The 25,652-nt window shown below is 41.2% G+C and overlaps 1 protein-coding gene across 2 annotated transcripts; it reads right to left on the bottom strand.

Annotated features, from left to right (window-relative positions):
- Nucleotides 1-835: 835 nt before the first annotated feature.
- On the bottom strand, nt 836-25,652 carry PLAC8 (placenta associated 8). 2 transcript variants are annotated; one of them, XM_003265833.4, is made up of 5 exons: nt 25,514-25,652; nt 18,681-18,827; nt 15,730-15,854; nt 4,854-4,967; nt 836-1,118 (listed from the first exon to the last, which is right to left on the bottom strand). In XM_003265833.4, the coding sequence occupies exons 2-4, from the start codon at nt 18,796-18,798 to the stop codon at nt 4,863-4,865; spliced, it is 348 nt and encodes a 115-aa protein (XP_003265881.1). In that variant the 5' UTR covers nt 18,799-18,827; nt 25,514-25,652; the 3' UTR covers nt 836-1,118; nt 4,854-4,862. The 2 variants fall into 2 exon arrangements, with proteins under 2 accessions (XP_003265881.1, XP_003265883.1); XM_003265835.4 differs by lacking the exon at nt 25,514-25,652 and adding an exon at nt 20,597-20,760.

A 25,652-nucleotide genomic window follows, 5' to 3' on the forward strand; every position in this document is an offset into this window, starting at 1 on the left:
TTCTTACTCTGATATCTCATATTCAAAAGGGAAAGAAAATCAACAACACAATAAACAACAACCTCCTGAGGAATGCAGTGGAAAAGCAAGGCTTGGTGTGTTGTTTTGCATAAAATCTTGCTTTGTCAGCATTAATACTAACAGATAACATGAGAAGAAGCAAAAATGTTGATTAAATGTACCATAACTACCTGAGAATAGTTATCTGTAGTCTATTTTTTTTTCTCTCATCTAAAGTTCTTAAATGAAAGACAGTTAGGTTACTGTGGACCAAAATCTCCCGTTAAGAAACCAAAGTATGGTGCAGTGGCTCACACCTGTAATTCCAGCACCTTGGGAGGCTGAGATGGGAGGCTTGCTAGAGGCCCAGAGTTCAAGACCAGCCTGGGCAACATAGAAAGACCCCCAACTCTAGGCCGGACATGGTGGCTCATGCCTGTAATCCCAGCACTTTGGGAGGCCGAGGCAGGTGGATCACGAGGTCAGGAGTTCGAGCCCAGCCTGACCAAGATGGTGAAACCCCGTCTCTACTAAAAATACAAAAATTAGCTAGGCATGGTGGCAGGAACCTGTAATCCCAGCTACTTGGGAGACTGAGGCAGCAGAATTGCTTGTATCCAGGAGGTGGAGCTTGCAGTGAGCCAAGATCACGCCACTGCACTCCAGCCTGGGCAACAGAGCAAGACTCCATCTCAAAAAAAAAAGAAAGACCCCCAACTCTATTAAAAAAAAAAAAAAAGAAAAAAGAAACCAAAGTATAAGAACAAAATTATGAGACTGACCCTTGGAATTAACTAGTGAAAAAGACATTTTAAGGAGAGCAAAGAAGCATGAAGAATCTTATCAGTAAAATCTTTTATTTGGTTTATATTTCAAATGTAATTTAAAAAGTTTATAAGCCAGGAAATTCAATAATATGAAAGCAAGGAGAAACTAAGTTGCACCATTTAGCTAAGCTCAGGGACAACATTCATTTATAATAAATCAAAAATTTGATTTTTTTCATGCCATCAGTTGTACTTAAACATATTCATCATATTTCAGTTGCAAAAGATGGTGAAGAACTCAAGCTGAAGAGGTGTCTGCTGAATTTTGTTGCTTCGGTAACAGCTTTTCACCTATAAAGGACACACAAAGAAGAGTTTTGAATTTTCTTAATGTACTTTTATAATTTTTAATAAACTTTTAATTGCAGAATTATTTTTGATTGACGGAAAAGTTGCAAAGGTAGTACAGCGAGCTCTCATGTATCCAGCACCCAATTTTCCTGGTGGTTAACATCTTACATTACTATGGGAGGTTTGTCAAAACTAATGAACCCATACTGATGCATTATTACTAATCAAAGCCCATGCTATCTTCAGATTACTCAGTTTTTACCTACTTTAATTTTCTGTTCCAGCATCTCATCCAGCATACCACATTACATTTAATTGTCATCTTCTCTTAGGCTCCTCTAAACTGTGACTGTTTCTCAGTCTTTCCTTGTTTTTGATGACCTCGACAGTTTTCAGGAGGAATAGTCAGGTCTTTTGTGGAATGTGCCTCAGTTTAGGTTTGTCTGATGTTTTTCTCACGGTTAGACTGGAGTTAAGAGGTTTCGGGAGAAAGACCACAAAGGTAAAGTGCCATTCTCATCACATCAAATCAGGGGTGCAAACTGTCAATATGACTTATTACCAATGATGGTGACATTGATTACCTGGCTCAGGTCATTGTGTCAGGTTTCTCCATTGTGGAGTTACTCCATACAGTACAGAGAGTGTACTTGTATGCTGTACTTTTCATGCTGTACTTTTTGGAAGGAAGTCACTATGCAAACCCCCACTTCAGGGTGGGGAATCATGCCGCTCTCCTTGAGGAAGGAGTATCTACCTAAATATCCGGAGTTCTGTATGGGAGATATGTCTCTCCCCCCATACAGAAATTCTCCTGCCACTTCTTCGCTCTTAAAATTCCCAGTTTTCCCTGCTTTCAACATACATACTTTTTTTTTCAATTTTCAAATTTTATTCAATCATTTATGTCAGTATAAACTCATAGATATTTTACACTTTGGGTTATAATCTAACACGACCTTATTTTGTTCCTCAAAGTGTTCCACTTTGGACTATGCAGAGCTTTTCCAGTGGATTCCTATGTCCTTCGTCTCAATCTATTTTAACAAAAATCATGTTGTTATTCCTTGCTCTTTCTCTCTTGTTTCTCCCCATTTTGATATCTGTATGTCTAAAGTTTTATTGCCAGTGAGTGATGTAGGGTCCAAGTTGATGAGGAGGAGTCAGGACCGCCAAGGTATTTTACTTCAAACCCATCTAAAGATTCAGTGAGATATTTTCCCTGAGGTTAAAGAAAACACTTGAGCTATCAGGACTCATTACTATGAATGTGTGGGTAGATATTTGATCCAAATTGTTTCATGTATTTATTTAAGTAAACAGTGTTGGAATGGTCTAACTCCCCATCTTTGCTTCTGGCCTCATCCTGTACAGTCTGTACTATATACTACTATTAAATTAATATTATTTTTAAATTTTATTTATTTTTATTTTTACCTTTTAGTAGAGATGAGGTCTTGCTATGTTGCCCAGGCTGATCGCTGGTGGTGAACTCCTGAGCTCAAGTGATCCTCTCACCTCGGCCTCCCAAAGTGTTGGGATTATAGGCATGAGCCACCATGCCCAGCCTTAGATTCGTATTTCTAAAGAGTAGTTCTATTCATTTACTTCAAGCCTGCAATAATTTCCCAATTCCTACCAAGTCATTAGCTTAGTATTCAGACATTGCATGCTAAGGCCCCAACTCACTTTTTAAAATCTCTTATTTTTCATTATTTTTCTACTTATGCCATATGTTCTAGCCAAGTTGCACCTAAGCTCATAAAGATATTTTCTCTCTTTTTGCCTCTCTAGTTTCATTAATATTGCTGATTAGAAGCAACATTCCATTTCTTTTCTTTTTCTTTTCCTTTTTTTTTTTTTTTTTTTTCTGAGACAGGGTCTTGTTCTGTTGCCCAGGCTGGAGTGCAGTGGTGTGATCATAGCTCACTGCAGCTTCTACCTCCCAGGCTCAAGTGATCCTCCCACTTCAGCCTCCCAAGTAGCTGGGACTATAGGCGTGCACCACCACATCTAGCTAATTTTTGTATTTTTTGAAGAGACAGGGTTTCAACATGTTCCCCAGGCTGGTCTCGAACTCCTGGGTTCAAGCAATCCTCTTGCCTTGGCCTCCCAAAGTGCTGGGATCACAGGCATGAGCCACTGCACTCAGCCTCCATTTCTATTAATTAAAACCACATCTTGAGTCAGTGATCCTCTGTTTGCCCCCATCTGATTTACTTACTCCCTTGACCATCTTGCTGTGTGCCCTGGGAGGCGACCTGTGGACTACAGTGACACTTTGCTGCCCTCTGCCTTTCTGGTGGGTTCAGCCAATGGGAAACCCAGAAGGACATCCGAAAGTGAGGTCAGGGTACTTTTTCAGTTCTGTAGGTTGCCTCGGGCTGCTCACAACCCTCTCTTAAGAGGATACTGTTTCTTTCAGGGCAGGCTTCTTCACAGGGCTCTCTCCTTAAGGATTCAGTTCACTGCTCCCTCTTCTCCTCCCTGGGGCTGTTGCCAGACAGGTTATTACGCCATCCCTTGTCATTTCCCTACAATGCCCCATTCACACCTTTATAATTAGTCTTCATTAAATCCTTGAACTATCACAGTTTGAGTGCCATCTGTTTCTTGTTGTGAACTAACACGCACTTCCCGTTTAGAATTAAAAATCACTGCTTTCAAGAAACTTTCACTTATACATCTTACAAGACGTGATCTTTTCCTCCTCTGAACATAAAATATTGCTTTGTCTATAGGCATTAATTGAATTCTGCATTTCAGCTAGGGGTTTGTCTAATCCGCCTTTTTTAGTATAAATTCTATAATGACAGAGGGACTAGCTTATTTATCTTGCTCCCCAACCCTACCACAATACCTAACAGTATCTTACCTAGTCTTAGATATTGATACATTGATACATTACTTGCTAAGATAATATAGACTTGATCCTAGATCCTTGATACATTACTTGCTAAGTAAATGAACATTTGTTTACGTATCTCCCAAGAGTTATTTTTATTAACCTATACAGAGCGCTTATCACTTCAGGAAGGAAACTGCATATTACAAAGAGCAGAAAAATTGTGTTCTTCCCATAGTCAAGATATATTCTACAGGGGATGGAGTAAATCATGTTGATTTCTACTTAACTATATCCTCAATAGATAGTCCTGAGAAAAATTAGTTGAAAATGACTTGATTGAATTTCAGATGGTGAATTCTATATAACATTTCCAAGCATTCTAAATTCTGTGTTCACCTCTTTCGAAGTTCAACTTCTCCAATAGGAGTTTCTATTTAACCTCACCTTGCTGTGATAGATGCTTTATGCCACAATCAATCCAAATATCATACAGTATGTTATTTTCATTGCTCTTCTATTTTATAATTATTTACCAATTCCTTTTGTCACCTTGTTTGTCTTAGCAGGGAACATGTTTTCTAATTCTTTTGTATCTCACCATACTCTGGTATCTTACAAGTGGTAAGTGCTTCCTTAATAGATCACCAGAATTCTGAGAAGTTTAGAAAATTCACCATTCCTTTATTTACTAAAATATGGTTTCAAAGTATAGAGCTATCTTCTTCATAAGAAGAAAATTAAAGCCAATCTTGATATTATGATAGCACTTCAGGAGACTTAAGAAATAGTTATTGCTGAATTATTCAAAACCATGAATAATTGACAAAGTCTTTAGTGATATTTCTAAAAACCCACATATTCTGAGAGGCATGTTTGCATTGACTCACCATCAGTTTTTAGAAAGTACGCATGGCTCTCCTTCTGTTGATATCTCTCTTGATTTGGCAAAGAGTACAAGGAGGACAGCAAAGGGTTGCCATATAGTCATCACAAATAGATCCCTGTTTGAAAACCAAAAAGAAGTAAACATATAAAATTCACCTATTTGGAATTAAGACTTGCCACATCTTGAAGAGAAGCAGAAGGCACTGATCTTTCAGATTCGGAGTTTGGATGAATACATTTAGGAAAACGTTACCTCGCTTTTTCATATAAATGTCTCATTTTATGACAGAAAATATTTTTCTATAATTTACGTTTCTGAAAACGTAAGGAGATGTCCAACCAAACTATCAAGTATGAGAGTTAAATATCTTTAGGAAGTAGAATTTCAAAACTCTTTTCTCCTGGACCTCCTCTCTGTCATAGGAAGTTAGCAGAGGATGTGCTCCACCGAAATACAGGTGTAAACCAAGAAAGAGGAAGATAAGAAGAAGGAGTCTAATACAGGAGAGAAGCTAATGGAATCTCCAGGGTCATGGTGAAGGGAGATCCCAGGATGAGAGCTAAGCACTAGGAGTAATGGGCAACTAGTTTAAAAGGTAGTGGGACTGGAAATGATTTCATCATGAAGATGAAAATGATAAAACATCTATGTGTTGAAGGTGTTGCGAACAATTTGGGGTTAAAGGACTCACAAGTAAATGGAGGAACAATACTAACAAAAACTCAATAATTACCAATACCAGGAGAAACAAAATTGAGAAGAAAAAGCAATCATATTTACTACACGACTCAGCTTTGAAGTTGAATAAAACAAATATAAGTATCATAATGTAAACACTGAATATGGAATTAACCATATAACTATATCGGAAAGAATGGGGTAGGGGGAGAGGGCACATGTGCGTGGTGGGGGAGGAGGAGAAAACAGAACTAAATTCACATCTTCCCTAGTGGGAGGTTAACAGATAATGCCTCTAACTAAAAGTCAAGAAGTCGCAATACAAGTGTGTGATTTGGAGCTATGGAGGAAAATTCCCAAGACATCAGCTCTAGGGAAGAAGTAAGGAAGAAACTTTTGGGGACTACTTTGTAAAATTAGATGATTTTAAAAACACTTTGTTTCAGGGTTTTGATAAATAAAAAAATTGAAGCTGCATTAGAAAACGGTGGCATTTACATTCCTGGCATTTAATAGACTTGAAACTGAACACAGTCACGGGCAGGGCACTAGATGAACCCTCACCTCCATCAAGTGCAGGGTCTGCAAACTATATCAAGCACTGATCTTAGGAGCAGTTTAGGGAGGGTCGGAACCTTGTAGCCTCCAGCTCCATGACTTCTAAACTATAATTTCCAATCTTGTGGCTAGTGTTAGTCCTACAAAGGCAATCTAGCCCCCAGGCAAAAGGGAGGTCTGCTTTGGGAAAGGGCTATTACCGTGTTTGTTTAAACTATAAACTACATTTCTCCCAAAGTTAGTTCAGCCTACACCCCGGAATGAACAAGGACAGCTTGGCGGTTAGAAGTAAGATGGAGTCAGTTAAGTTAGATCTCTTTCACTGTCTCAGTCATAATTTCGCAAAAGCAGTTTCACCTCCTCAGCCTCCTGAAAAAGAGTTTCCAGGCTAGGACTACAGGCGTGCTCAACTGCACCTAGCTGAAACTATTTTATATTTTCACTTAAAAATATTTATCATTTTGTGAATTACAAAAAAGAAATGCTTATTGACAGCACTTGTGAACAACATTTAAATAAAAATTAAAACAATTTTAAATGCATGCTATAGATAATTTTAATGACAAATTGAAACACAGAACAATATTAAGTGAAAATAACAATCTAATCCCTTTCTACCCAATGTTACCACCAGAGATAAACTATTAATAATTTGCTGTGTATCCTCTTTCCTTAGATTTTGTTCTATGCCCATGACTCATATAAATATAGATGAGACGAAGATACAGCTATGGACATAGACATATAGAGTTTGGCATTTCAGGAGTTCTTTTGGTTTTTAAAAATGAGGTCATACTATCCTGTAACTTATTTTTCCTACTTGATATATGATAGCCAATACTGTAAGAAATTTCTATGTCTTGTTTTGTGTCCTTAAGAGCTAAATCTTGTGACCATATGGGGATACTTTCTTTTGGTTTCCACCATCCAGAGGACAGGAATTTGGGGGTTCACGTCATAGTTAGTCCAAAAAATTTTTCTTGAGCAGATAAAAGCCTTGTAAGCTTGAAATTGGCTTCTTTAGGCTCCTTCTGGAAAAAGCAGTAGAAACTGCTCAATGCTATATAGCTCAGCAGCTAAGGCTTTATCTTTTTGACTGCAGTGGCCTGGGTTCAATTGTTGGCTTCTGGAATGATTCCTTTCTGGTTTGTTATTTGTGTGACTTTGCCATTTATTGAGGTGTTTTTCCACCAAAGGAGAGCTTCTGATTTCCCCTCTTGAATTTTCCTTTCTCTGAACTACCTTGTGGAGATTGTAAATCTCGTAAAAAAGAAACTGTTCACCATGTCCTTGAGGAACCTAGGAGGTTACCTTTGGTAAAGTTCAGAAACCAGAAATATTGGCCACTTGGCATGGCTAAATTCGGGTAATAAGGTATCTGAAAGGATTTATTTTTTTAAAGAGTACTATGATTAAAAATCAGCTTAATTAAAAGTGGATAAACAAGCTATAGGTATATTTAAAAGGCCTTTGTGTTTTTCTCTTCTTAGAACTTGTTTTTCTGAAAAAAAGATTTTTTTCTTCTCAGTTGACCGAATTATTTTTCTCCATTTTTTTTTTTTTGACTTGTCATCCTTAAGGCACATGAGAGGCCCTAAGATAACTTCTGGTAGCCTAGGACTCATTGGGAAAAACAGAGGAGGCACCAGAGACCACGTTTTGGAAAAAAACACTTTTCCTCATGAAACCCCAGGAACTGGATAGACCCAAAGTGGATAGATCCTTCTCAAAATCAAAGGCTCTGTTCTGTCTTGCACTGCGTTATGTGACGGTTTTGAGTTTGCGGGGCGGGGTGGGTGTGGGAGGTATCAGCAATTACTTTGCATTATGAGAGAGCTTTGGTTATAATAACTAGGTAGGAAATGTACCTTTAAGGGGTGGCTAATAGTAGTTATGGACGGATACTTGACTCTGCACACTTGGATCAGAGAAGCATGCTCTTGGCCACCTGGAAGATAAGGCAACATCCTCACCCCTCACTGGGAGATGAGACTCTCATGAGGATGGGCTGATTACAAAATGGGCTGACTGGCTTTAGGTTGCCTTGCAATGAAATGCACAGTTGGTAAAAGCACTGCATTGTCTTCTCCCGTAGTGTTTCCCGCCTTTTGGGTATCGAGAAACCAGTATAAAACGGCACCTTTTAACTTTGGAGATCTGTCTTGCCTTCAGCTGTTTATTTGCTACTTATTTGGTCCTAGAAACGCATGCTGTCCCAGCCCTGTTCCTCCAAGGGCTCCACCCTGAAGCCAGTCATCCAATTAAGAAACTGGCAAATGAAAAATCTTACAAGTGCCCAATCTTCCGTCTGTCTGTATTTACATGTGGGGTGTGTGTGTGTGTGTGTATGTGTGTGTGTGTGTGATGTTTATATATAAAAGAGCTCTGATTAATTGGCTTAGAAAAAAGCGCTTAAATAAAATATTTTGTCAGAAAAATAGAAACTTTAATGCCTTTTTGTTCACGTGGCTTTAGTAATCTTTTGGAAATAAGGACAGTTTTAAAGATTATTGGTAAAATAAGTTGTCTTGAAAATGTAGACATTTGCCCTAAATTAAGGTCAGATTTGCTAAATGCTTTAAGGTCAAACTGTTTCTTTGACTTTTGAAAAGTGTTTGATTTACCTACTTTGGAGGCTTAGATAATATATAAGGCCTGGGAACATATGGAGAGCCATGCCCGCTAGCTATGCTAAAAAGAGTCTGACCTTATCTTCATTTCTGTCTAATGTCCTAGGCTCCACCCCTAATACATAATTAAAATCTCTTACTTATCAGAGTTTTCACTAAAAATAAAAGTTGCTAAGAATTAATATTGTAACATGTAATTGAGACCACTGGAGAAACAGTTTTACATACGAGGTGTGTAGGCAATGTGTTTTTGGAAAAAGATTATAAGAAGGCATAGGAATATGGCTTTTGTTGAAGGGAATGTAATTTTGTCTAGTTTTGAGGGTTTTTTTTTTTTTTTTTTGAGATGGAGTCTCGCTCTGTCACTAGGCTAGAGTGCAGTGGCGTGATCTCGGCTTACCACAACCTCCGCCTCCTGGGTTCAAGCGATTCTCCTATCTCAGCCTCCCGAGTAGCCGGGACTACAGGTGCGCGCCATCATGTTCAGCTAATTTTTGTATTTTTAGTAGAGATGGGGTTTCACCATGTTGGGCAGGATGGTCTCAATGTCCTGACCTTGTGATCTGCCCACCTTGGCCTCCCAAAGTGCTGAGATTACAGGCGTGAGCCACCGAGCCGGGCCTGAGGGTTTTAAAGATTGTCTTAACCTAAAAGAGTAACGGGACAAAACTGAAGGTTTAAGCAAAGTGAAAAGGGTTCGTAAAGGGTTGATCTTGTAAAAAATTCTGTGGGTATAAACAAGTTGGCCAAGAGCTAAAAAAAAATTATTTAGCATTTTTCCATAGGTTAAAACATTAAAATCACACTGATGTGGGGCCAGAATCTGGGCCCATGTGTCCAAATAACAGGGTTTTCTTAGAAAATGGATTTTCTGTTTGATGGAAAATTATAAAGCATTCTAAAAAGTTTATGAAAATCTTACCTTATGGTCAAACTAATTAAAACTGGATAGATATATACAATTTCATGTAAAAACTAGCTTTAGCATTAAAGATGCACTAATGCAAACATGAAATTTGGTTTTCTCTTTCAAAGATGATTTTTATGTAATGTTAAAAGATAATGAAAGAGTTTTGTTTTCTCCTTTGGGTAAATGGCAGGCAAAAAAAGCAGGACAGAAAGAAGAGACAGATTCAGCTGGCTTCATGCTATCTTCATTGAGTCTTATTTGGAAAGCTAAGTCTCCTCTATCAGAATAAAGGTTGTTTTTTTTTTAATTTTTTTGAGTTATTTTTGCCAAATGAATGACTTATGGTGACTTGGGATTCTATTTTGTGATATCTGGTGTTTTAAACCTTTGATATTTGACAAACTTCCCAAAATCAAATGATAAATTATGTCCCTTTCTAACCTAATATTTAGATATTAGGTCCTCTAAAGTCTCAAAATGGCTTATTTGGTACAAAAATCACACAGGAAGCATTGTCAAATATCAAATGACTTTCTTTGGTCTATATTTGTGTAAATGTGTTATTGGTGTATGTTCCAAAATTATATAAAACTGCTATAATTCTACATGTTAACAATAATAATTATAATTATTATGTTAAATGACTGTGTACCACAGAAGTAAATTTCCTTGTCAATTGTGCCTTTAACTGAGGCTGCCCTAAAATGTTTTTGTCATCCACAGACAATTGTTTTCTCACTTTGGGTCCTCTTTAAAAGATGATTTTATAATCAGCTATAACTTTTTTTTGTTTTTTGAGATGGAGTTTCATTCTTGTCCAGGCTGGAGTACAATGATGCAATCTTGGCTCGCTGCAATTTACAAATTGAAGGTTTGTGGCAACCCTGCATCAAGCAAGTCTAAGGGTGCCATTTTTTCCAGTAGCATGTGCTCACTTCGTGTCTCTGTGTCACAGTTTGGAAATTCTTGCAATATTTCAATTTTTTTCATTCTTATTATATCTGTTATGGCCACCTGTGATCATTAAGAGTTTGATATTACTATTTATTTTGGGGCACCATGAACTGCACCCATCCATATAAGATGGTGATATAGTTTGGATGTTGTCCCCACCCAAATCTCACATCAAATGTAATCCCCAATGTTGGAGGTGGGGCCTGGTGGAAGGTGACTGGATCATAGCAGCAGATTTTCCCCTTAGTACTGTGTTCCAGTAGTGAGTGAGTTCTCATGAGATCTGGTTGTTTTAAAGTGTGTAGCAGAGGCTGGGCATGGTTGTTCACACCTGTAATCCCAGCACTTTGGAAGGCCAAGGCAGGCAGATCACAAGGTCAAGAGATCTAGACCATCCTGGCCAACATGGTGAAACCCCATCTCTACTAAAAATACAAAAAAAAAAAAAAAAAAAATTAGATGGGTGTGGTGGTGCACGCCCATACTCCCAGCTACTCAGGAGGGTGAGGCAGGAGAATTGCTTGAACCTGGGAGGCAGAGGTTGCAGTGAGACGAGATCACACCACTGCACTCCAGCCTGGTGACAGAGCGAGACTCCATCTCAAAAAAAAAAAAAAAAAAATGTGCAGCACCTCTGTCCCCCTTCCTCCTGCTCCAGTCATGTGAAGTGCTGGCTCCCCCTTTGCTTTCTGCCATAATTGTAAGCTTCCAGAGGTCTCCCTAGAAGCAGATGCCACCATGCTTCCTATGCAGCCTGTGGAACCATAAGCCAATTAAACCTCTTTTCTTTATAAATTACTCAGTCTCAGGTACTTCTTTATAGCAATGAGAGAACGGACTAATACCGACAGCAAATTTAATTGATAAATGTGTGTATTCTGACTGCTCCACTGACCAGCTGTTCTGTTCTCCTATCTCTCTTCCTCTCCTTGGGCCTCTCTATTCCCTGAGACACAACAATATCGAAATTAGGTCAACCAATAACCCTACAATGGCCTCCTAAATGTTCAAATGAAAGGAAGAGTCACATATCCCCTACTTAAATCAAAAGCTAGAAATAATTAAGCTTAGTGAGAAAATCATATTGAAACCAGAGAGAGGCTGGAAGCTAGTCCTCTTGTGCCAAATGGTTAGCCAGGTTGTGAATGCAGTGGAAAAGCTCTTGAAGGATATTAAACGCTACTCCAGTGAACATACAAATGATAGGAAAGCAAAACAACCTTATTGCTGATCTGGACAAAGTTTGAGTGGTCTGGATAGGAGATCAAACCAGCCACAACATTCCCATAAGTCAAAGCCTAATCCACAGCAAGGCCCCAGTGCTCTTCGGGTTCTATGAAGGATAAGAGAGACAAAGCTGCAGAAGAAGCTGGGCGCGGTGGCTCATGCCTATAATCCCAGCACTTTGGGAGGCCGAGGTGGGCAGATCACGAAGTCAGGAGATTGAGACCATCCTGGCCAACACGGTGAAATCCTGTCTCTACTAAAAACACACAAAAATTAGCTGGGTGTGGCGGCACATGCCTGTAATCCCACCTACTGGGGAGGCTGAGGCAGGAGAATCGCTTGAACCCGGGAGGCAGAGTTTGCAGTGAGCCAAGATCATGCCCCACTGCACTCCAGCCTGGCGACAGAGCGAGACTCCATCTCAAAACAAAAACAAAAACAAAAACAACAAAAAAAAGAAAGCTGCAGAAGAAAAGTCTGAAGCTAAAAGAGGTTGGTTCATGAGGTTTAAGGAACAATGTCTTCTCCATAACATAAAATCACAAGGTGAAGCAGCAAGTGCTGATGGAGAAGGTGTACCAAGTTATCCAGAAGGTCTAGCTAAGATAATTGATGAAGGTGGCTACACTAAAAAACAGATTTTCAACGAAAATGAAACAGCCTTATTGGAAGAAGACGCCATCAAGGAAATTCAAAGTTAGACAGGAGAAGTCCGTGCCTGTATTCAAAGCTGCCAAAGACAGGCTGACTCTCTTGTTAGGAGATACTGCAACTGGTGACTTTAAGTTGAAGCCAATGCTCATTTACTATTTGCAAAATCCTAGAGCCCTTAAGAATTATTCTAATCACTTTTCTTTCCCCCACCCCATGAGAAAAAAAATATTATGCTAAATCTGCCTGTGCTCTATAAATGGAACCACAAAACCTGATGACAGCACATGTGTTGGCAGCATTGTTTACCAAATATTAAGCCCAGTATTGAAACCTATACTCACAAAGAAAGATTATTTTCAAAATATTACTGTTCACTAACAATGTACCTAGACATCCAAGAACTCTGATGAAGACATACAGAGAGATTAAATGTTGTTTTCATGCCTTCTAAAAGAACACCTATCCTGCAGCCAATCAAGGAGTAATTTTGATTTTCAAGTCTTATTATTTAAAAAAAAAAACTTTTGAAGGCTGTGATACCGCTGATGGATCTAGGGAAAGTAAATTGAAAATCTTGTGGAAATGATTAATAATTTTAGGTTTCATTAAGAACATTCAGATTCCTGGCCAGGTGTGGTGGCTTACAGCTGCAATCCCAGCACTTAGGGAGGCCAAGGCAGGTGGATCACTTGAGGTCAGATCAGCCTGGTCAACATGGTAAAAACCCATCTCTACCAAAAAATAAAAATAAAAAATTAACTGGGTGTGATGGTGCACATCTATAGCCCCAGGTACTCAGGAGGCTGAGGTGGCAGAATCGCTTGAACCTGGGAGGGGAAGGCTGCAGTGAGCCTAGACGGCGCCACTGCACTCCAGCCTGGGTGACAGAGTGAGACCCTGTCTCAAAAAACAAAACAGAAAAATATTCATGATTCCTGGGGGGAGATCAAAATATCAACATTAACAGGAGATTGGAAGAAGTTGATTCTATCCCTCATGGATGACTTCGAGGTGTTCAAGGCTTCAGTAGAGAAAGTAACTACAGATGTGGTAGAAATAGCAAGAGAACTAGAATTAGAAATGGATCCTAAAGATGTCACTGAATTGCTGCAATCTCGTGATAAAACTTGAGGAGTTACTTCTTATGGATGAGCAAAGAAAGCTGTTTCTTGGCCGGGCACGGTGGCTCAAGCCTGTAATCCCAGCACTTCGGGAGGCCGAGGAGGGCGGATCATGAGGTCAGGAGATTGAGACCGTCCTGGCTAACACGGTGAAACCCCGTCTCTACTAAAAATACAAAAAATTAGCTGGGCGTAGTGGCAGGCGCCTGTAATCTCAGCTACTTGGGAGGCTGAGGCAGGAGAATGGCGTGAACCCGGGAGGCGGAGCTTGCAGTGAGCTGAGATCGTGCCACTGCACTCCAGCCTGGGCGACAGAGCAAGATTCCCTTTCAAAAAAAAAAAAAAGAAAGAAAACTGTAAACTGTTTCTTGAGGCTGGGTGCGGTGGCTTATGCCTGTAATCCCAGCACTGTGAGGCCGAGGTGGGCAGATCACAAGGTCAAGAAATCCAGACCATCCTGGCCAACATGGTGAAACCCTGTCTCTACTAAAAATACAAAAAATTAGCTGGGCGCGGTGGCGGGTGCCTGTAGTCTCAGCTACTTGGGAGGATGAGGCAAGAGAATCACTTGAACCTGGGAGGCGAAGGTTGCAGTGAGCCGAGATCGCACCACTGCACTCCAGCCTGGCAACAGAGTGAGACTCCGTCTCAAAAAAGAAAGAAAGAAAGAAAGTGGTTTCTTGAGATGGAATCTACTCCTGGTGAAGATGCTGTGACCATGGTTGAAATAATAACAAAGGATTTAGAATATTCCATAAGCTTAGTTGATAAAGCCATAACAGAGTTTGAGAGGACTGAATGCAATTTTGAAAGAAGTTCTATTATAGGTAAAATGCATAGAAATCTTTCCTTTCATGAAAGGAATGGTCAATCAATGAGGCAGACTTCATTGTTGCCTTATTTGTTTTTTGTTTTTGTTTTGTTTTGTTTGAGATGGAGTCTTGCTCTGTTGTCCAGGTTGGAGAGCTGAGGCGCAGTCTGGGCTCACTGCAGCCTCCCTCCTGGGTTCAAGCAATTCTCCTGCCTCAGCCTCCCGAGTAGCTGGGATTACAGGCACCTGCCACCACACCTGGCTAATTTCTACATTTTTAGTAGAGAGGGGTTTCACCGTGTTGGCCAGGCTGGTCTCTAACTCCTGACCTCAAGTGATCAGCCCTCCTGGGCCTCCCGAAGTGCTGGGATTATAGGTGTGAGCCACCACGCCCAGACCATTGTTGCCATACTTGCAGAAATTGCCACGGTCATCCCAACCTTCAGTATCCAGCACCCTGATCAGTCAGCAGCCACCAACATTGAGGCAAGACCCTCCACAGGCAAAAACATTATGAACTGCTGAAGATTCCGATGGATTATTAGTAGTAGTTTTTAGCCATAAAGTATTTTAAAATTAAGGTACATACGTTGTTTTTCGAGACATAATGTTATTGCATACTTAATAGACTATAGTGTAGTATAAGCATACCTTTTATGTGCACTGGGAAACCAAAAAATTCATGTGACTTGCTTTATTGCAATATTCGATTTATTGTGGTGGTCTAGAACTAAACCTGTATATCTGAGGTTTGCCTGTATATATATATGTGTATACACACACACATGCACACAAGCACACACACATCCACTCCCAATCTTATTGGTTCTGTTTCTAATGCACTTAGGAGAACCCTAAGTAATATAATCTCTCACCTACACAAAGTGGAGTTGGTGTAATGGAAAGTGTATGAATGGACAGTTAGAAATGAGTATCTTTCTCTACTATTATCTTTGAGGGAATTACTCCACCTCTTAAAACTTTAAAGTTCTCTTTGGCAAAATGTTGTGGACCTACCCGCTTTACAGAGATGATGTGAGGATTAAGTGAGATAATACATGTAATGCATCCATGGCACAGTAGATCCTACATAAGCCTCTTCCATGGTATGACATCCATTGCAAATATGAGTTATCTATTTTCTCAGGTTTTCAACAGAAACCTAGAAGGAGGCCACATAACCAGAAGATCTGTTGCTACAACTGAATGCAAGATTGCACATGCTAGGGAACTCTTATCAATCAATTTCAGAAGATGTATACATCAAATGATCTCCATGTTTATGATAATTATTTTGAATGTGGTTGCATATTTGAGTATGGTAAGAGACTCACAGGGATGCCATATCGGGTCCTGTAGAGAGTCCTCATTGCGACGCTTGTTCCACACAGACAGCATTCATTCATATCAGCTGCAACTTGACACCCAAGGCACAGGAAACAAAATGTGCCACAGAGACCTAGACACATGAAACCAAGGGTACATGTTACTCCACTCTGCCCCTGCTACAGCTGAAAGTTTAGCTTGCTTTCACAAATGGCAGTCCAAGTCATGGGGCCTTGGCCACATAGCCTGCTGCTAAGTCCATCTTCAATGTTTCTGTTCAGCTTTGCATCAGTTTCTCCCTCCACCCGCAAATCATTTCAGGAATGACCACACCTTTGCAAAGTATATCATTCTTGTCATAGTTCTGCCTTCATTCATTTGTTCATTGATGAGGTAAAACTTATTCATTTTCCAGACATTATCCTCAGTACTGACAGTGCCCCTGGCTCGTCTAGTAGTGAAGGCAGATCACAGGGAAAGTTCTCCAACAGAAACGTGTTTAAAATACCAACAGGTCACCCAGAAAAATGGGGCCTACAAGGCCCTGAGTAGGAAATGCTGTTTGAGCTGACTACTGAAGGATGATTAGATGTTTTAAAGGTGGACAAAAAGGAAAACAGCCTCTTCGAGGTAATCTGGCATATCCTGGCAAAGGCTAGTGTTGATTCAGTGTGGCTGGAGCCCTGGGATGGGATGAGGATTTAACTGGGGGTTGAGGCAGTTTGGGGACCAGGTGATGAAAAATGGTGAGTGTTAAGAGTGTGTCACGAGAGTTATGAGGAACCCACTGAAACATTTTAAGAGGGGAGAATAATTTGATCAGATCTACATTTAGGAAAATTTGCTATTAAGCAATTAAGCTTTGACTGGAACTTGTGTATTCATTTAATTGGGTAATAATAATACTAGGGGTGAGAGGGTTAAAATGTTCATCTTTAGAAAGTTTCACCAACGTAGTCTAATTCTCACTTTGATTTGCAGATGTTGAACTGGTGTCCTGAGAAGCTTAAGTCGTCACCCCAGACAATGAGAGTGAAAAAACAAACCCAATTGTTTCGTTCCCTAGGTAATTTTCCCTTGCTGTGCTACTGAGTGTGTAATTCTTTTTTTATTTTTATTTTATTTTATTTGTTTGTTTATTTATTTATTTATTTATTTATTTATTTATTTATTTATTTTTTGAGATTGAGTCTCACTCTCTTGCCAGGCTCCAGTGCAATGGCGCGATCTTAGCTCACTGCAACCTCCACCTCTCGGGTTCAAGCAATTCTTCTGCCTCAGCCTCCCGAGTAGCTGGGACTACAGGCACCCATCACCATGCCCAATTAATTTTTGTATTTTTTAGTAGTGACGGGGTTTCACCATCTTGGCCAGGCTGGTCTTGAACTCCTGACCTTGTGATCTGCCCGCCTTGGCCTCCCAAAGTGCTGGGATTACAGGTGTGAGCCACCACACCCAGCCTGAGTGTAATTATTAACACATTCAAAGTTCAATTTCAGGCCAGGCATGGTGGCTCATGCCTGTAATCCTAGCACTTTGGAAGGCCAAGGTGGGCGGATCACTTGATGTCAGGAGTTTGAGACCAGCCTGGCCAACATGATGAAACCCCGTCTCTACTAAAAACACAAAAATTTGCTGGGTGTGGCTGTGCGTGCCTGTAACCCCAGCTACTCGGAGGCCAAGGTAGGAGAATCACGTGAACCACAGAGACAGACATTGCAGTGAGCGGAGATTGCACCACTACATTCTAGCCTGGGTGACAAAGTGAGACTGTGTTTCAAAAAAACGAAAAACAAAAACAAGGTTCAATTCAACTCTCATTCAAAGTCAATTTCAACTTTAAAGGATAATGTATTTTATTTTCTTGTCTTAGAGTACTATGTGGACCAAGACAAGCAAATAGACTTCAGAGCAAGTTTTCTGTAAGTGGGTTTGTTTGTTTCTTGGTCATTATTGAGAACTAAGCACCTTGTTCCTCTCGGCAACGCCCATCACACCCCAAACTTCCTTTCCTCCAAGTTCATTTAGAGACATCTCTAAGTAAGAGATCTTTTAGAGAGATCTTATAAAAAGAAAACAGCCTGGGCGCGGTGGCTCACGCTTGTAATCCCAGCACTTTGGGAGGCTGAGGCAGGCGGATAACCTGAGGTCAGTTCGAGACCAGCCTGGCCAACATGGTGAAACACTGTCTCTATTAAAAATACAAAAATTAGCCAGGTGTGGTGGCGGGCGCCTGAAATCCCAGCTACTCGGGAGGCTGAGGCAGGAGAATCTCTTGAACCTGGGAGGCGGAGGTTGCAGTGAGTGGAGATCATGCCATTGCACTCCAGCCAGGGGGACAAGAGTGAGACTTCATCTCAAAAAAAAAAAAAAAAAAAAAAGAAAGAAAGAAAGAAAAAGAAAACAAAGCAGTCAGAGATTTTTTTTTTTCCCAGTGACAAGCTAATTGCCTCCAGAATTCTTTACTCTCAGGTGTGTAAAAAACCTAAATATATACATTAAAATAGTTCTTCTCTGAACGCATATGGAAACCATGAATCTATCCCTTGGGTACTGGACACAATGTAACTATAAATTAATGAGGTTAATTTATATGTTGCAAGAACAGTGTTTCTAAAGAAATCAGGTTCAACTTGGAATTTTTAAATTAATGTAAGGTCTATTTAGTCAGGCCAGACCTGCTCGTTGTTAGAATCAATCAGCTCTGTTGCTATTATCTTAACCCAGAACTTACTTTGGGAGTAAGACTGTTCTTTGAAGGGCTGGAGAAAATTAACTTATCCATACGGAGGCTTTTTTTTTTTTTTTTTTTTTCTGAACATACCATTGCCTGACATGCAGAGTGCCTGTAATAAGTTAGAAACTTTTTCTACACAATAAGGGAGGAATGGGGGAAGGATTGAGTCATTGGTAATTCACCTCGGTATCAAATAAGGGGGTTCTTTCCCCACACACTTACAGACTCCGCAGTCGCTGAAACAGTCACACATGCCTGTCTGCCAGTTGGAGTTCTGGGGGGCCGGACCGGGACCGATTCCAGGTTGGGTCACAACGACCACGGGCGCCTGAGCTTGCATTTTCAGTGCAGGGCCTTAAAAGCAGTGGACTGAAAATGCAGAGTGGTGTTAGAAATCTCTGTTGTGGGGTGGGGGGAGGGGAGAGGGATAGCATTAGGAGATATACCTAATGTAAATGACGAGTTAATGGGTGCAGCACACCAACATGGCACATGTATACATATGTAACAAACCTGCACGTTGTGCACATGTACCCTAGAACTTAAAGTATAATAATAATAATAAAATATATATATATATATAAAAGAAATCTCGAGGCTGCTCTTTAAAGGCCCACTTTAGGGGCAGGATGCTGAGGCAGTGTAGAGGAAGTTGCTCTGTTTGAAGAACAGAATTTCTATCTCCACCCTTCACAAGATAGAGACCCTGGGGGTGAGAGGAAGGAATTCACCGAACTGGGCCGGGTGCGGTGACTCACGTCTGTAATCCTGGCACTTTGGGAGGTCGAGGCGGACGGATCATTTGAGGTCAGGAATTCGAGACCAGTCTGGCCAGTATGGAGAAACCCCGCCTCTACTAAAAATGCAAAAAATTAGCCAGGCTTGGTGGCGCATGCCTGTAACTCCAGCTACTCGGGAGGCCGAGGCAGGAGAATCGCTTGAACCGGGAAGGTGGAGGTTGCATTAAGCCGAGGTCATACTTCTGCACTCCAGCCTGGGCGACAGAGTGAGACTCCATCTCAACAAAACCCCCCAAAACAAAAACCACAGAATTCACGGAACTGGGAAGGTGAACAGTTGCTTCTCGTGGTTGGTAAGGGAGCTGAAGAGTGTTGCTCGTGTACTGTTTTTAGACAGGTACCTGGTATTCACACAGGGAGCGAAACAAACGAGCAACCTGTGATCATAGCCGAAAGTGGTGAATTATGGAAAATAGCATTCTCCAAAATGGCATCATCCTAAACTTTTGTGTATATCCCCCCTTCTTGTTCCTAATTTATTCTTTTTGTTTTGGACCGATTTCCGATGAGCAATCCTTTTCAGTCTTCCCACTTCCTGACTTGTCCTTCATTTCGTATTTACTGGGAGCCTGCAATCCTGTGTCAGCGCTGGCCTGACGGACCCTGCTGTGTGGTAGGGGCAGTTTATTAGGAAGTACATTTGGTAAGGTTACTCCTCATTTCTCTACATCATGAGAGGCAGTGTAGGGTCATGGAACATGAATTAGATTCGGAGTGAGAGCGGCTTTGCCCAAGTCTTGGTTTCTGAAACTGTGATCTTAGACTCATCATTTAACTAGTTATTTAAATGTCCACTTATTAATCTGTAAAATGGGGTTTCTGACCTACCCACCTTACAGGCTCATTCTAAAGAATTTGTCTTTAAATAAAAATACCATGAACTGTATTCAGAACAGCTGAAGCTTATTTTAAATGTATTAGATGTGCCCTTCTATAGACATTAAAGTGGTTTTGGCTTCTGCTTGGTTTTTTTTTTAAAATGTACCATAATAGCCGTTCATTGCTTTTTTGTACTAAAAGAGGGAGGCGGATTCATCCGTGGATCCCACAGCAAACAAGATTTTCTGCAAAAGAAGGTTCCAGTAAGTGAACAAAAACCCAGAGGGTCCGGCCGAGCCGATCATTCAGGGCGTGCATGAGCCGCGGATGTGTACGTGGAGGTGGAGGAGCCCCTGTTGAGGGGCAGAGCCGGCGGGTGATGGATGAGGCGAACGTGTGCCTGGCAGCTCAGGGAGGAGGATCGAGGAGGCGGAGAGCCCGCCTGGCTCCTCCCCAGTTGCAGGACAGGTCTGAAGCACGGGCTTCAGGAGGCGGGGAGTGGGTGGGTGGGCTTCTTACCTTCTCCGCCCGCTCTGCGCTCGGGAAGGGGACTGTGAGCGGCAGCCGCGCGCTGGGCTCTCGGATCAACCCTCACCCCCCTGGCATTACGCCTCCCGCCAGCGCCGCTCTGGGACCCCTGGGTCTCCTCTGCTGGGACCAGACCTGCCTGCCGGTAAATTCTTAGAGCAGCCCGCGCAGAATCTATCCCAAGGAGAACGCCCATTGTTGCTGGGACAATCAGGGAACTGCGCCTGCGGATGGCTGCCCTCGGGGAACCACTCGCCGGGGCGGCGCGCCGCTGGGGACTCGGCGTGAACCCGGCAGCGGGCGCGCGGTCTCGGAGCCCAGCCCCAGCGGCAGGCGCCAGGAGCCGCAGCGGTGGGCAGGGCTGGCGCCGCTCCCACCCGGGCACCCGCCGCTCTGTCGCTCAGGGTGCCCAGGCTCACCGGGCATTTCTAAATTGTAAAAAGTTTTTATCAGATGGTATGGGCTGAGCAACGCTGGGATCGGAAAGTAAGACTAGAAACTATCACCCACCCCCTCCCCCGCCCGCTGATTTGAATGCTTATTACATGGACCCTGGATTCTAGTCTTGGTGTACACGCCCACGTGTAAGAGGAAGCAACCACAGCTCTCTAGACACACTCATGCCGCCAATCTCATGAAATAAGAGGTAAGGACCTTGCAAGGATTCCGTTTTCGTCACTCACCCCTTTTACAATAATTAGCTTGGCTTTGGGAAAAGTTAAGTCCCAAATCCCCAACACTGAGGGTAAGCTCCACAAAGGCAGGGAATTTTGTGGGCCAAGTTCACTGAGGTGTCTCAAAACCTTAGCTCGGGACCTGGTACACAGGAGGAGCTCACTAGCGCCCCCGCCACCACGCTCTCCGCTTCCCGGCTGGCTGAGGCCGTGCGTGATGCAGGCTCCAGATGGTGCACAGCAAACAGTGGCAAGAGCCCAGCCCTGGAAACGCAAACAAGGCTAATGTTTCAACTGACTCTTCAGACCTCCACAGGTGGGGCCCAGATCTTCCTTAAATCCCAACTCCAGTACTAACATGGTCGAAACCATATTTTTGGGTGATGGCTTCCCACATTTGGAATCCTGGAGGAAAAAGCATTACAGGAAATGCTAGAGAATATGTATTCAAATTTCTTCTACATTTCATCTTAGTTATCAAATACCAGAAAAAATATGAAAGGCTAATTATCAGTAATGTCAAGTGGCTATCCCTAGGTGATTGACTGATAGACTTTTTGTTGTTGTTGTTTTATGATAAGGTCTCTTTGTTGTCCAGGCAGGAGTGCAATGGCACGATCATAATTCGCTGCAGCCTGGAACTCCTGAGCTCAAGTGATCCCCCCACCTCAGCCTCCTGAGTAGCTGAGATTACAGGCGCACACCACCATGCCTGGCTAATTTGTTTTCGTTTTCTGTAGAGATGGGGGTCTCACTATGTTGCCCAGGCTGACCTTGAGCTCCTGGCCTCAAGTGATCTTCCTGCCTTGGCCTCCCAAAACACTGGAATTACAGGTGTAAGCCACCACCCATGGCCGATAATTTTTTTTATAATTAGCATTTATTTCTTTTATAAGCAAAACAAGAAATATACTTTTCAGAAACAAAAAGCAAATCCAGTGACTAGAAAAAAAAAATTTTTAAGGGGTCATACCTGGCCAGGCACGGTGGCTCATGCCTGTAATCCTAGCACTTTGGGAGGCCGAGGCGGGTGGATCCTCGGTGACAGAGCGAGACTCTATCTCCAAAAAAAAAAAAAAAAAAAAAAAAAAGGAGGGGGCAAGTCATATAAATGATACTATAGCTGTTTGTATTTTCTTTCCCTCTTGGCCCCTAGCCAATGCTTGGCATGAAACTGGTATTCAATAAATAAAGATGATCCTACAACTCTTTCAGAGGAAAAACATGTTCATTTAACACCCTTATTTTTTCAAGAAGCCTATATTGTGATTTTTAATGTAATAACAGCAATCTGAAGATTTCAGAATAAAAACCACCCTGCAATTATTTAATTGTTTTTCCTTTACTTGACTGTCTTTACACTAGTATGGCATATGTGTTTTTGTATTCAAATTGGCTAATGTTAGACTTCATAGCAGTTTGAATCCTGAACATTTTCTGAGTGCCTTTGAAATCCACTCAGTGGCCATCATCTCTATATTCTATAGTAAGCAGCTGTATCGGCTGGGCGTGGTGGCTCACGCCTGTAATCCCAGCACTTTGGGAGGCTGAGGTCAGGAGTTCGAGACCAACCTGCACAACATGGAGAAACCCTGTCTTTACTAAAAATACAGAATTAGCTGGGTGTGGTAGTGCATGCCTGTAATCCCAGCTATTCGGGAGGCTGAGGCAGGAGAATCGCTTGAATCTGGGAGGTGGAAGTTGTGGTGAGCCGAGATGGCGCCATTGCATTCCAGCCTGGATGACAGAGCGAGACTCCAACTCACAAAAAACAAACAAACTATATATATATATATATATATATATATATATATATATATATATATGCTGTATCTCAAATATCCATATGCTAACTGCCAGTTAGTTTGTGTGAACATTACTTCCTCCATGTAGTAGCCTCAACAGTCTGTAGCCCAACAGTCAACATTGTTTCTGTTTCCTTCACTGCTTTTGTACTTTTGACTTCCTCTTTTGAATGTGGGAGATTGCAGGGACCCAGGTGCTTCTGTGAATATTAGCACTAGCAACTGGAGCAGAATGGGGGGCCCCAGGAGGTTTCTGATGCTATTATAAGTTCTTTTCTAGCACAGATTACCTATATTGGTGGAGAAGTCTACTCGGCTTATCCCTGCATAGAAGAGTAGTCCTAAAGGGAACTGCTATCCAGGACTTCCATCTGTCACTTCTAGCTTATTCTAAAAAGAGTCTAATAACTTCTCCTGTGAGATATCTTATTCAAAGAAATACCTTGTTGAAAGTTATAAAACTGAGATGAGAAAGCAAACACACTCATTTGTACGCGCCTCTGTGATCATTTAAAAATTCAAGGTATCTTTTAAGTTGCAACAAATGTAAAACAGAAATGTAAAATTGTTGCTTGTTCCAAACAACCGCAATTCTCTGCTTCAGCCGTGAAGTCTTTAGCCTTAGCCATTCAACGTAAAAGGTCAACAATAAGTGGAGAGAAAACTTCCTTGAAAATCTAGAGTTCCTAAGACCTTAGGTACCAGCTTGTCTCCTTAGTTCAGTGGTCCTCAAAGCTTACTATTAGTAAAACCACTTGGACTGCTCTTTAACGTGTAGATTTCTAGACACCGCTCAGAGATTGTGACTTAGAATGAGCTAGGGTTGAGGAATCTGTACAATGTAGAATTCTACACACTGTTCAGAGATTGTGGTTTAGATAGAATGAGCTAGGGTCTAAGAATCTGTAACGCGCACCTGCAGGGCTGCTGCCCTTATGCCATAGGGTTTTGTCCTATGAACTAGAAAAAGGTGGCCCTTCTCACAGACATGGCTTGGTGAGCACGTAGCTGCTTTGGTGAGAATTCGAAAAACAGTATACCCTCCTCCAGCGCGATGAAGCCCATGGTAGACCCTACCGCATTCCCAGGAGCACATTCCAAACTAGCTCCTCTCCCTTCAGGTGCGGGCCTGTGCAGTACCCTGGGCACTTCATGAGATTTTAATGCCAGTGGCCTTGCAGAGCACACTTTGTAACCCACGACAAGTGGCCTTATTTTTCTTCTGTTACTAATAACTACAGATCCAATTTAATTCAGCAAATATTTTATTGAGTGCCAGGGTGTGTAAAAGTGTTGTGCTGGATTTGGTAAGGGCTAAGGAGATGCCTGAGGTTTCCCATCTGTGGCCAGCCGTTCTGCCTGTTGTGGTGTGACCACACAGCTGTTTTGTTCCATGCCATCTTTAACCCCACAGGAGCAGAGAGAGTGATAAAAAAAAGTTGGCAGGGGCCACCTTGGAAAATGCAGGAAAAGTGGGGCCAGGAGGTAGTGAAATGGGAATCTTGGTGGGCAAGCTTTGGAGAATGAGACTAGAATACCTTTCTTTAGGAAGTTCTGTGGAATGGTCTCAATGTCAGGAAGTCTTGCAGTATTTGGCTGATATTTTACACACCTTAATTTTATCTATTAGTTAAGAATCAATCTTGTATTTGTCTCTCCTTTCTATGAGCACTTCACTCCTGAGGACAGCCCACTATCTTAATAAAATACATTAATATTAATATAATACGTGATATTAATTATGGTAATATTAATACATATTTTAATATTGATTAATCCAGACACTAGACATATTATTGAGATTTTTCTCTTCTTTCTACTGTTTATTGATGTTAAATTTCATTTTTTTGCTTTGATTGGAACATTTCCATTTCATAATCTCTCCATCTCTATACATATAAATGAAGCACCAGAATTTAATTTTGAAGCATTCTAGTCTGTTTTTCTTACTTTCATAGTGAGAATTCAAGAATTCTTATAATTCATTAGCTAAATCTACAAAATTCCATATTTTGCTTCTAAATACTTTGAATGGATAAAATAGAATATTTGTAAAGCAGAAAGAAATTAGACCAGCATAAGTCAACATGCATACATATTGAAATAAAGAGTAAAATTAATGATCATGTTACTAAATACAATGTATAATATGTGTTTGCTGCAGAAAGCAGCAATTGATGAGGATTCAAGGCTGGGATCTTACACTACTTTGAAAAGCCTGGCATTTGGCAAAATGCTTAGCATGAAATTGTTGAATTTGACTAAATGTATAAATTTAAAGCAATTAGATAAGAAAACCTTAGTCTTTTAGCTGAAACTCAAAATATAGCATGCTAAGAAAAAAACAAGAAAATCAAATAACTTTTAAAGACAGCTTTTTTTTTCAATGCTAAGTTTTTAAAAGAAGTTCTTACTTGTAAAGTACTTACAATTATTAAACGAGGTTCCGAGCAGGAAATGTCTTGTGGCCTGGGAGAGAATCTCACCACAAATGAAAACTACGTGAAAGGGGAGAGGTAACTGTGTTTCTATCGCAGGGCATAGTACGTAGAACAGTTTCAGTCGCTC

Source organism: Nomascus leucogenys, chromosome 9 (genome assembly GCF_006542625.1).
Source record: "Nomascus leucogenys isolate Asia chromosome 9, Asia_NLE_v1, whole genome shotgun sequence".
Lineage (NCBI taxonomy): Eukaryota > Metazoa > Chordata > Mammalia > Primates > Hylobatidae > Nomascus > Nomascus leucogenys.

Excerpts from the sequence above, each read along its gene's own strand:
- PLAC8 (XM_003265833.4), bottom strand. The coding sequence starts at position 18,798 with ATGCAAGCTCAGGCGCCCGTGGTCGTTGTGACCCAACCTGGAATCGGT. Across the intron at positions 15,855-18,680 it reads TTTCAGCGACTGCGGAGTCT|GTCTCTGTGGCACATTTTGT; the intron begins GTAAGTGTGTGG and ends TCATGTGTCTAG. Across the intron at positions 4,968-15,729 it reads GGACCCGATATGGCATCCCT|GGATCTATTTGTGATGACTA; the intron begins GTGAGTCTCTTA and ends GTTTTCAAACAG.